This window comes from Procambarus clarkii, chromosome 21 (assembly GCF_040958095.1).
Source record: "Procambarus clarkii isolate CNS0578487 chromosome 21, FALCON_Pclarkii_2.0, whole genome shotgun sequence".
NCBI classification, from domain to species: domain Eukaryota; kingdom Metazoa; phylum Arthropoda; class Malacostraca; order Decapoda; family Cambaridae; genus Procambarus; species Procambarus clarkii.
In genome coordinates this window covers 32,923,632-32,936,408 of record NC_091170.1, presented here as the reverse complement: position 1 = coordinate 32,936,408, position 12,777 = coordinate 32,923,632, and the positions used below count along the sequence as shown (strand labels likewise).

At 39.0% G+C, this 12,777-nt stretch overlaps 1 protein-coding gene across 1 annotated transcript in view; it reads left to right on the top strand.

Annotated features, from left to right (window-relative positions):
* The first annotated feature begins 7,693 nt into the window (after positions 1 to 7,693).
* Positions 7,694 to 12,777, top strand: part of Gcat (Glycine C-acetyltransferase) — a 16,143-nt gene continuing 11,059 nt past the window's right edge. The window contains exons 1-2 of the mRNA XM_045746378.2: positions 7,694 to 7,835; positions 10,445 to 12,600. Of these exons, the coding sequence (XP_045602334.2) occupies positions 12,573 to 12,600 (28 nt within the window). The 5' untranslated portion in view covers positions 7,694 to 7,835; positions 10,445 to 12,572. The remainder of the gene's footprint in view (positions 7,836 to 10,444; positions 12,601 to 12,777) is intronic.

Below are 12,777 nucleotides of genomic sequence, written 5' to 3'. Positions count from 1 at the left end.
TTGCTGTAAGTTTGTGTGTCATATATAGGACATTCTTTTAAAGTGTTTCATAACATCAGAAGAAGAGTAATGTTGCTTTAAAATACTTTGGTATTCACAAGATTCTAAAAAAGCTAACCCATTGCATTATGAATAGTTACTTATTGAACTTTTGGTCATTTTTTTAGGCCTGATCATGACAGAAAATTGCAATAATTATGGAAATGTTGGTACATAAAAAAAAGACAATGTTATTGGCAGTAATACCACTCCTTGGTAGACTCAGCTTGTGAGCGAAGTACTAGGTTGCCAGATGTGTGTACCTGTAGCAAACTAAAAGACAAAGTTACTCGTCGTTGCTAAATTGTTTGCCACACCAATGTGGCAGTAAGTACCCAACACAAATTGGTACTTTCTTATCTACCCATCTTAAGGAAGGATGAATAGCTAAGTGAGCTTTATACCTACTACCCCATGTCTGATAAAACTTAGATTGATGGATTGAGAATCAGCAGCCTTAATTCATACACTACTGTACCATAGTGGCAGTGGTGTAATTCATACACTACTGTACCATAGTGGCAGTGGTGTAATTCATACACTACTGTACCATAGTGGCAGTGTAATTCATACACTACTGTACCATAGTGGCAGTTGTGTAATTCATATACTACTGTACCATAGTGGCAGTGGTGTAATTCATACTGTTGTACCATAGTGGCAGTGGTGTAATTCATACACTGTTGTACCATAGTGGCAGTGGTGTAATTCATACACTGTTGTACCATTGAGGTACTACTGTAATCAAGTATAGTTGTATAGACTAGTTTTACATAATAAGAAATTAAGTTCACTATATTTGCAAGAGATGATAACATTTACATGTCAGGAACTTAACCATTTTGCCAAAAACCTTAACTAAACTAAATACTTGCTCAGAAGACAATATGTAGTACATTATTATGCTAAAGATAACAGATTTTTATAAGAACAAAATTTCTTTAAATATTGGGTAATGATTCAAAACCATTTCTTGCTACTTGACAAACTTTATGCCGGAGGAACTATCATTATTGATGTTGCACCTGTCTGCTTGATACCTGCTTGATGGGGTTCTGGGAGTTGTTCTACTCCCCACACTTGGCCCAAGGCTAGGCGTGACTTGTGAGAGCTTTTTCCAACAGACTGTTGCTCGGAGTGGCCCGCAGGCCCACATATCCACCACAGCCTGGTTGGTCCGGCACTTCTTTAAATAATTGTTCTTGCTCGCTAAATCTAGACAGTGACGTATATACATATCATGGTTCTCTTTAGCACTTACAACCTTCAGGTTCTAGTGCTTGTCTGTCACTTGTGCTATATAGTCTCTCAGGCTTGCCACCTTCTTTGGATGATTACTTACTTGTCTCTTACAGTACCTATATTCCAGAATTCAATCCAATATCAGTCCTCCTTATTACAGTATGTATGTGGTAGTCCTCCCCGTCCCCTAGTTAAATATAGACAAAAATTCCATTATTTGTAAGCTTTTTCCAGGCCTTCAAATAAGCAAATGAATTTTTCAACAATATATAAGATTTGGATGGCTTATACTAGTGGATAGTAGTGCTGCTTTTATTGTTTGTGATGTAATTACTGTACTGGCAAAGATGTACTGTATCTATTTCATTTTTTTTATTATTAGGGTTCCATAATCAGGGAAAATAGGGACAAAAATGATAATACAAAAACTTTATTTTCACTCCTGGCAACTCTTTTAAATTTATGGATTTTATGTGGGTGGATCGGATGGCTGTAAGGGGAGGAGGAGGCCATCTTTGCCAGAAAGAGAGGATTGTGTGTTTCTCTTTCGTATCAGGTTTGTCTATACAGTACTGTATTCTTATTTATTTTTGTAGTGCAATTTTAAATTTACAGCCTGTTCATTGTAAACAATTAAGAATTTAGTCACTAAAACTCAGAAAGTTTGCATAGAAAAAACCATTGGATATGTGTAGGAACCCTGGCATATAGTACATTCAAAGATTTTAATATTATTCAGAATTAAAAAAAATATGTTTTTCTATATATCTGCCTCCAGGATTTATATTCTGAGGAGGCAGCCACAATAGGCTGTGTACCTGTAGCTGTTCCCTTCAGGAACTCCTTTTTAAACATTGATCTTAAACCTGCTCTCGTATTTTTATAGGTTTTCATAGCACCTTTTTCATGTGTACTCCACTACTTTCTCTCTCTAAAAAGTTGGATAACTTTCTACAACTCGTGATACTATGTATTCTCCTCTTAATTCTGGTACTGTATTCTTATCATTCGTCATTAAGCATGTCAAATAATTGTTATGTAATACAGTATCTTATCATTTACCAACTCCTCTGCTCTGAACATCATTTCTTTGCCTTTCATTTTAACTCACACTTCCTGTTATTTGTTTCTACCCTCTTTCTAATACCACATGTATTCTTATGCTATTCAGCTCATATCAACTGCTTGAATTTTAGATTTACTTGTCTCTTCTCAGCACTGAGAAGAGTGTTGAGTGCTCAGCACACTCCTGTCCTCTCCTCTCTCAGGTTTGCTCCAGGTACAGTATACTGAAATATACCCCTATCCCAGCTCATTGCCATTTGTCTAAATTCCATCATTCCTACTGGATCTTAAACTCTGTTATTTCTTTCTTAATCTTTCTATCATATCCAGTCACCTTTCTTCCTTGAGCTTTCCCTCCGCTGTTGTCTTTATTTAGTACAATTTCAGTCAAAGTTATTAAATTTCCTGATATTCTCCAGTACAGTACTTTATTTCACCACAGTATGTTTCAATTTGAAATTTCAGCACATCGGGCGTGTTTATTTTGTATTTAAAAGCAAATTTCACCAATTACCCTTCCATCCTTACATTATCTGTCATGATAGGAGTTGTGGATATTTTGGGGTAATTGTAGCTTTAGTTTTCTCCAAGTGGCAACCTTGTAATAGAGTAAAAGGTTTCCTGTTTTTGGCTTTTCCCAATATTTATCTTCAACTTTGGGGTGTTGCATGGAATACACCCCTGGCTGTAAGTTTTACATTGAGATAGAAATTGTATGTTGAAAGGTTGTGCATGTTCAAATTAAATCCAACAAGTAGAAATGTGTTAATTATTAAGCATAATCAGTCTGACATACAGAAAATAAGACCTATAATGAATTATTGTGAGAACTGTATTTTGTTATAAAACATTTTTGCTTGTAATGTGCATGCATGTATGTGTGCGAGTTTTTATTTGTAAATTAGGAATTTTTCCCATCTTCTAACCTCAGTTAACAAAGTTGGGGCATTATTACTTTTCTCTGGGGAGCCCTTTGTGACTCCCTGAAGCAGTAATCTCTGATAATGTTCCAAACTACTAGTTGCCAGAAGTCACAGAGTTCTTTTAGGTCTACCTGGAGACTACAAGCCAAAACCTGGCGCCCCTCAAAAGAGGTGCAGGGAGTGGTGGCACTTTGGGCACTCGTAATTCTGTGGCGCGGGTTCGATTCCCGCACGAGGCAGAAACAAATGGGCAAAGTTTCTTTCACCCTGAATGCCCCTGTTACCTAGCAGTAAATAGGTACCTGGGAGTTAGTCAGCTGTCACAGGCTGCTTCCTGGGGGTGGAGGCCTGGTCGAGGACCGGGCCGCGGGGACACTAAAAGCCCCGAAATCATCTCAAGATAACCTCAAGATAACTTATTGTAAAATTACAATACTATGACCTTATTTGTGTTTGTTTCCACCAGGGAAGCACCCAAAAAGTCAGTGAAACAAAACAGACAACTGCTGGTTAGAAGCTAGACTGCAGCCTTGAGAATTGCAAAAAGAACTCCTCTAACAATGTAAACAAATGATAGAAAATTAATAAAACTTGAGCGAGATCATTCTCCCTACCTCACCATAGTTTGGTGGGTGGATGAGGGAGGCAAGAGTCAGCCGGCTGATCCACCCTCAGTTCTTTCTAATGGCAGTGTGTTCCTGATCGTGCTTTGTCACTGGCTCTGGTTTCCTGTTTTCAGCTAGGGCGAGATTTGGCTTCAGATGCTATTCTGGTTTCTCTGGGGGCAACCCCTTTTGCTGCTGCTATGATCATTGGCCCTTCACTGGTTGCTGCGTCACTGGTTTCTTCTTCAGGCTTTTTGGGGTTGGTGTCCTGGTACCATCCTCCACCCTCTCTTAATGTTTTGACATGACTCCTCAGCTCTCAGTTAGGGCTTTATGACCAACACTCACCAAGCCAGCCAGGATCATTGGTCTCTACTCCTTCGTCGAGTGCACAGTACAGTTCGGGAGCTGTGGAGAGTTCAGATTCCTCCCAGCTGAATAGTCTGGCTTCAACAGACTGTTTCCCCCATGGTTCATTGTCTCAACCAGGGGATATTGTCTGTAGCGAGTAGATTATCCCAATAATATACTCGCTCCAGTTTTGGTCCCCGCCTCTTTGGAGCTGGACTCTGCATGTAATGAAAATTGTTGGATGAAATGAAATGCCAAATTCTGGATAAGCCCCTGTGGCTTCCTGACACCCCTCCCTCCCCAGAGCATCCTAGGTGTTTTCATCATTTGAACTGAGGGTAGATCAGCCAGCTGACTCCAGGCTGCCTTCCTACTCCGACCAAATGAGGGGGGGGGGGAAGTTGGGCAAGCGAGCTACTGTACTGCTAGTTTTGGGAATTTATCGTTTGTTTATCATTATTGTGGGAGTTCTTTTGGTGGTTCCTGAGGCTGCAGTCTAGCTTCTAACCAAACGTGGTTTGTTGTGGCGCAGACAAATAAATTCACAGTACTGTAATTTTATAAGTGCCACAGCTCTTTGTACTTCTTTTGAGTGGCCAGGTTCTGTCTTGTGGTCCCGGCAGGCCTAAAAGAATCCGCAACTGATGGCGCCTAGTAGTTTAGCACACTATTAGCGATAGTAGTAGCTTCAGGGAGCCACTGGGGCTCGCCTAGAAATTGGCATTTCATTACATTCAACGCTGGTTTTTATACTGAATATTACTCATAGCAACTTTGAAGGTTAATGAAAATTTAAATACTGTATACACACAACACTCTAATAGTACAAGTTCTGAATAAAATGGGAAATTATTAAATTTGCATATACAGTATAAACATTAAATTTGCTTCATTGTTTGCATTAATAATTACATACAAAATGGGAAGGACTTCATAGAACTGTCAGATTGTTTTCATTAAATTAACTTGATTCTGATTATGGAAAAAGAATGTCCTTATTCAAACTTTTAAGTACAGTAATGGTACTGTCTTCTCGCAGATATAATAACTTAGGATAAAAACCAACACTAATGTAATTTGTGAAAAAAATTACTTTAAAAACTTTTAAGAGTAAACTTATAAAACTAGAAATTCATTAGCAGATATAACCCCCCAACCCACCCTCCCGGGCAAATCTAGCCAGATGACGTTGGTGTAACAATGAATATACAGTACATTGAAAACTTTGACCCAATGTTGATTAAATATTATGCAATCATGTTTTGCATGCTTGTATAAGAGTATTATGTATCATTTTTTGCTGATCTGGTTATCAATCTAAATGTTTTGGCACTATTTATATATGTGAGAATGTTCATTACTTGTGAGAAGACCCAATACCTTTGGAAATTTCCATTGTCTGTGAGAATGAGCTCATCTCAATCTCGATGAATGATGATTACATGTGAGAATGTCCATTACCTGTGAGAATGCCCATTACTTGTAAGACTGACCATTACCTATGAGAATTCCTATTACCTCTGAGAATCCCCCATTACCTGCAATAATATCAGGTACCTCTGAGAATCCCCATTTACTGCAAGAATGACCATTACTTGTGAGGAATTGTCACTGCCTGCAGAATCCCCCATTACCAGTGAGAATTAATATTACCTGTGGAAATTATTATTCAATATGAGATTGCCCATTACTGGTAAGAATGATCATTCAGTATGAGAACTCCATTACCTACAAAAATTACCTATTTGTCACTATACCTTGGTATAGTGACTTAGTGATGTAAGAATTGTTAATTGTTGTAGTGTTTTAAGAAGTTAAACAATACTGTACTTCCAATTTTAATACAAAATAAGTTTGTGGTACTTTTTCACAAATTTAATGGGAATGTTGAAGCTTGTGAATACCATTAGTGTTGGTCAGTGCTCATAGCATATAAGTGTGACTTTGGTATTGATGTTATCTAATGCCATATGATATGAATATTTCTGTTGGTTGATATGTCAGAGAGAGTCATTCACTTGAATACAATTTTGTTTCATTTTGCACAGGTTCCAAATTAATTGAAAACTCTGACATTCTACATTGTAATTCAGTATTGTATTTAATTAAAATTCATGATACAACTAATCTGTGTCGTACGGATGCATAATTTTATAATAGGGGAATTATAATACTTTTTACGATATTAAGTGAAGCTCTGTAAAATAAGTTGGTTACCAATTATTTGCCATGCATATAGGTTTTGAATCCTTTGCCACTTGATGTATTCATGACTGGTGAATGGCCCAAGTAAGTTGACATAATGCCATCTGTGACTGATGTTGAAAGTCAGACATATTGCAGTGCTGTAGGTGTGATGGAACTGGGCTGTACACAAGTCCAAACCTAGTGCATTCAAGGAAAACTTCTGTTGGCACATTGTAAGCCAAGTGGTGAAATAGCACACGTGCAGAACACTATTGGAGTTGAGAAGCAACTATGGAGAGAAGGCTTGAGAGTGGATAACTTCTATTTTATGAAATGATGGTTATTGGAGGCAATTTGAGGTAAATGTTGCACATTTATCTAAGATGGTAGCCTGTGCTACTGAATGCCTTCATTGAATACTTGCTCCTATGTAACTACACCTCAAGATTCTACCAGTATGCGATAAAAGCATCACATTTATTCTTCAGTGTCACAAATGTTTTTGATAAGTTATGAAATTTATGTACTATTTTATCTTTGAGAATCGTTGTACACAGAGGAAATACAGTTTTAACTGAATATTGAATGTCTGCACTTCAGTTCATAATCATAATGCCTGACTTCTTTAAAATGTGATAATACAGTACTCTTAACTGAGTTAAGGGATTATGATTCAGTATCTACTGAGAAACTTGGTACTGTACTATCGTTTTCTATAGATAATAATATACCTTATAGCTTATAATTTACCATGTTGGTATATGTTAAAGCATAATTTAACCACTATAAATTTCTTCCCTTCTGACTCTGGGTAGCAGTTCTTCTGTTCAAACATCAATAAGGATACCAAAATTTAGCACTTTAAATATTATACTTGCAATAGGTAGGCCCATATGCAACCATTTCAAAGCACAGTTGTATAAAATATGCAGTGTTTTTAAAGATTGCTAGTGTTAATACCACAGAAAATCATTTGGTTAACTTGTGTAATTTTATGAAGCCTTACATAGGTCTAATATGTTACTGTGATTTTAGCAGCAGTTCCTAGTTGTTGTGATGTGATTGGTAATGAAACGATTTGACGAATGTTACATATCTGGTAATCACTTGGTGATGCTTTTTTTTTTACTGTCAGCCCTCTTATTGGTGAAGTTTTTTTTTCATGTCAGTGCTGTTGCTGGTGTTCCTTTATTGATGCCAGCACTCTTGTCTCTCTTAAGCTGTCTGCTACAAAATTAGCATTACCAAGTGAAACATTAATCAAGTATCTGTAATACCATTTATATTAATAGGAAGGTAAATTACTACTGTTGCTCAGTGCCTCATGAACAGGAGATTTTATGGAATTTTCTCTTCGACCTGTGATATTGATGACCAAGCAACAACACTCAAGTGATACCAGTGAAAGCTGAAACAATGCAAGGTGAGCCAACATTTTTCTTTTAATGATATAACTAACATTAAAATAAGGAAACTTATAGCCCAACCCGTTCTCGCAAATTCGTAAAGTCAATATTGACTTATTAACTACGTGCATAGGTGATATACTAAACATAATAGATACCCTTAAAAAGATTCATAGAAAACACCGACCTTACCTAACCTTGTTAGTATCTTAAGATAAGCATCTTATTGCTTCGTAATTACAATTATTACTTAACCTATACCTATTATAGGTTAGGTAATAATTGTAATTACGAAGCAATAAGATGCTTATCTTAACATACTAAGTAGGTTAGGTAAGGTCGGTGTTTTCTATGAATTTTTTTAAGGGTATCTATTATGTTAAGTATGTCACCTATGCACATATTTAATAAGTCAATATTGACTAATTAAATTTGCGAGAACGGGTTGCAACGCCACAGGAAACCTACAGAAACAACACCACAGTACCTTACAAATAAGGTACTGTGGTTGGGTATCCCAGGTAGAAATACCTAATAGTTTCCACATTTTTTTGTTCACCTCCCTACCCTTTTTCCTCCACCTCCCTACCCTTTTTTCGTCCCTCTCTCTTCGCCTCTTCCTCCAAGTGTGGTGGTGGCAGTTGTGGTGAGTGTAGGTAGAGTGGGCAATAGTGTTGGTGGTGACATCTGTGATTATGATTGTGATTATTAACGGTGGTGGTGATAGTGAGTGTGATGGTAGTGGTGGTGGTGGCTGCGGTGAGTGTGGTGAGGAAGGCGGCATGAGGTTGGGCGGGCCGTTATGTGACCACAGAACACTACCCCTGGCCTCAGCTGATCTCACCACACACACATCGAGCCGGCCGTTCACTCACCTCCCCCAGCACCTGTTGTTGTTGCTGTTTAAGATTCGCTACTTGGAACAAAAAGTTCCAAGTAGCACGGGCTATGGTAAGCCCGTAGCGGACTTACCTAACACAGGAGAGGGGCTGTAACTTGAACCCAACACCTCTACACAATGCTTTTTATCTGTCCTTGTTAGTCCTTTTGTTCCGTATTATTTAAATATGCATTTGTAATGAATCAGCCTGCACAGTATATAATGATAAATAGAATAAGATAAAGGCACATTGGTCATGGGCAAGCAGCGCCAGCCGGAGACGATCGAGGTGTCTGGTGGTTTCCGCGACCATGATCAAGGTCTAGGTGAGGCTTGAACTTGTGGTTCAGGGAATATGAAGATCTTGATGGTAATCCCGCCTAGGTATCAAGTTAACTTGAAGGGCGTTACGGCTTTGTTGCACTTGACGTTGGGAAGTATATTATGTCTTCAGTTACTGTCACAGGAAGACGTTTTATTTCCAGGATGATAGAAAATGTTTCCCCATTAATCCCCTTAAATCTGATGCACTTTATATTTGTGCGTAGGGGATATAGATTGACCAGACCTCATACTAGAAGGTGAAGGGACGACGACGTTTCGGTCCGTCCTGGACCATTCTCTAGTCGATTGTGAAACGAAACGTCGTCGTCCCTTCACCTTCTAGTGTGTGGTCTGGTCAACATAGGTGAACATTGTTTCATTAGATCAGCATGGATTAGAGGTCGCATGTCGCGTCGTCTTGAAAGCCTCAATAAGTTATACTCTCTACGCTGAGCGCTATTTACACTCTCGTAAAAAAAGAAGTTATTAAGCTTTTCTTCACGTGAATTGCGCCAGACTCCTTCAGTAAAAAAAAAAAAAATGCTGGATCATTGCAAGTAACTGTTCGGTCAACGGGCTCCACAGACCGTAGCCTCACCCACATGCTTCGTTGGCATTTAGTAGTAGTGAACACGAAATATTGATATAGAAACCAGAAAATAAGAGCAGATATAGTTTATAGATGGCGTTTCGCATGTATGTCGACTGTCAAATCAATTGGTACTTATAAAGGAAAAACACCGAGGAAGGGATGATCAAGATGGTGGTGTGAAAGTGAGACATGAGGGATTATTCAGCTTATTAAGGAAGAATGAATCTTGTTAAATTAGTACTTCACACTTAAACATTGTAACGCAATCCCTGCCCTCAACCCACTGATTCTAAGACCCCTCTCGTACCTCTTATCGTTACTAGCAATTCCCGGTTTGGTGCCTTCTTTTGATAATTACTTACTTACTTATCGTTACTAGCAAGTACTGCTTGTACCTGTGGTTAGGTTTGATACGACCCTTACAGTCGAAATGTTAGTTACAATTATATTATCATCTTAGTGTTTATCTACATGCTTCGCCTGTTTTCGTGGAGTTTTATTTGTATTCATATTTGATAGATTACGTACAGGCCAGGAAAGATGGCCACCAACTGTTGGTATGTAGAACGATAATTATTGATAAATTTTACCAATTTTTACCAGTTGGTGTTAAAGTTTAGTTGTTACAATCCACTGTAGCTCAATCAAGATTGCGTTTCATTTTATAACTTTTGAAATGAGTGAAACTGAAGTGTGTGCACTTATTTCAGATTATCGTACAAGTTACACACGTGCTCCCATGTTGCTTTGTACTACATTCGGGTGTATTCCTGATAACACGTCTGGTAATGTATACTACTCGTAACATGAGTATTTCTACATTCTTTCAGACTGTAGCCGTGATCAGCTGTGCGCAACTTGATCGTAGCCAGAACACTGAGGAAAGAAGCCAAGAAACACTAGTGGGAGGACGTGTACCGATCAAGGTGGCGGCGGCGACAAGGGAAGTTGTGTGCTGCCTTTCATTATTGTTCTACTTTGAGCAAACCTTTTTTATATACAATTTTTCAGTCGGATATTATTGGGAATTGATATTGAAGGTCACCTTGAGACGTGTGCGCGCGCGTGAGTGTAATTACCTAAGTGTAGTTACAGGATGAGATCCTGTATATCTATACATAGATTTACATAATAGGGGGGTAGAAATAGCCTAAGCTACTCTATCCCTTTGAGATGTATTTATTGCTTATCTCAATAAACATACTTGAACTTGATTTACATACAGGACAGTCTCGTTTCATGCAGGTCGGCGTTCAGTCCCTGACCGTCCAAGTGGTCGGGCACCATTCCTTCCCCCCGTCCCATACCAGGTCCTTATCCTGATCCCTTCCAAGTGCTATATAGTCGTAATGACTTGGCGTTTGCCCCTGATAATTCCCTCCCTCGTTCGTGTACTAACCGTACGCTCGTGGTGTCCCGTCTTCCCAGTACTCTTTGTCGTATAACACTTTGAAACTACTGACGGTTTTGGCCTCCACCACTGTCTCACTTGGCTTGTTCCAACCGTCTACCACTCTGTTTGCAAAAGAAAACTTTCTAATGTTTTTCTGGGCACCTCTGTTTCCTAAGCTTGAAACCGTGTCCTCTTGTTCTTGGTATTGCTGGTTTCAGGAATTCCTCCTTGTCAGTTTGGTCGATTCCTGTTAGAATTTTGTATGTGGCATCACCTCTTTTTCTTCTATCTTTTAGTTTTGGCATGTTTAATGTCTCCAGTTTTTCCTCGTAATTTTTTTGTTTTTGTTTTTCAGTTCCGGAAGCCATTTTTTGTAGCATGCTGCTGCACCTTTTCCAGTTTCTTTGTGTTTCTTGAGATTTGGGCACCGTACTGCATATTCATATTTCTGTTGCATATTCTAGTTTTGGTCTCACAAAAGTCATGAACAGTTTCTTCGGTATTTCACCATCCATATAGTTAAAAGCAAATCTGAAGTTGAAAAGCGACGCATTCGCTCCTCTCACACTGTTCTTTGTGTTCCTCTGGCGACAGCTTACTATCCAAAACCACTTCTAGGTCTCGTTTTTTATTAGAGTTCAGTAATGCCTTTCCACATAATTTGTTCAGAAAGATCATGTCTTTGACTTGACAATCATATTTGCGCGAACCTTTTTAAAATACCGTACAACCTACCCTTCAAAAATTATACAACCTATATTTATTTTAGAGGAAATGTACAAAATATAGCCTGTTGTACTATTGGAAACCCAAAGGGCGTAAAAAAAGTAAAACTGACAATAATTAGCCTAACCTATCATAGCCCCCCCCCCCCCCAATAATAAATTCTAAGCTTAACATACACAATTTTAGGCCTAATTTAGTGCCTATTTGACTTGTACTAAGCTAAGGAAAATGCTTGGGTGCAGCAGTCCATGTTCTATAGGCACATGACAGGAAAATACAGACCCTAGTAATTGAGAGGTGATGGTAGGTATAACAGGCTGGTAATGGATATTTATGGTGGACCGTAGTACCCTGCCAACTGCTTCCATTGGCTCGCTCACTCTGCTCCCAAATGCCGAACTTCAGTTATTTGGGACAATTTTTCCTTCCTTGCTAGTAAATGTCAACAGTTTGAGACCATTAGTATTAAACACGTAAATACTTGCAAGTATCTTTCGGGATTTGGCATATATTATATGTTGAAGGAGGTTGGTTGTATTTGTAGCGTGATATTAGTTGTAAAGGGATATGTAGGCAATGGGTGCTGCTCCCCCCACCCCCCCATCCACCCTGAGCTTTCATTTAACCAGAATAAGCAGTGATCCTCTGGGTGTTGGGCCGTGTTGAGTGCTCACCTTGCCGCTTGTGCTTGTAGATACCGGCCGGCTTCTTACGTGGTGTGTTGAGGAGTGAAGCAGCAGCAGGTGTTGAGGGTGCTGGTGCTGCTGCAGGGAGACGGGAAGCATCACAGGTTACACCACACTCACATAAGGGCGCCATCAACGCCGCACAAAGTCACAATGGCTGCAATAGTCACCAGCTGGAGGAGTGAGTGTTACCCGCTATTGCTGTATAATGTCAACACTATGTATGAGTTGTTTGCCTTTGTTACATATGTTTTGCCTATGTAGTAAACTTCTCGCCACCTTTTTTGTATACAGTACAGGAGCAGACGACTACTGACTCCTGTTAGCAAAGCTGAGAGCTTTGCTAACCAGTCGGTTA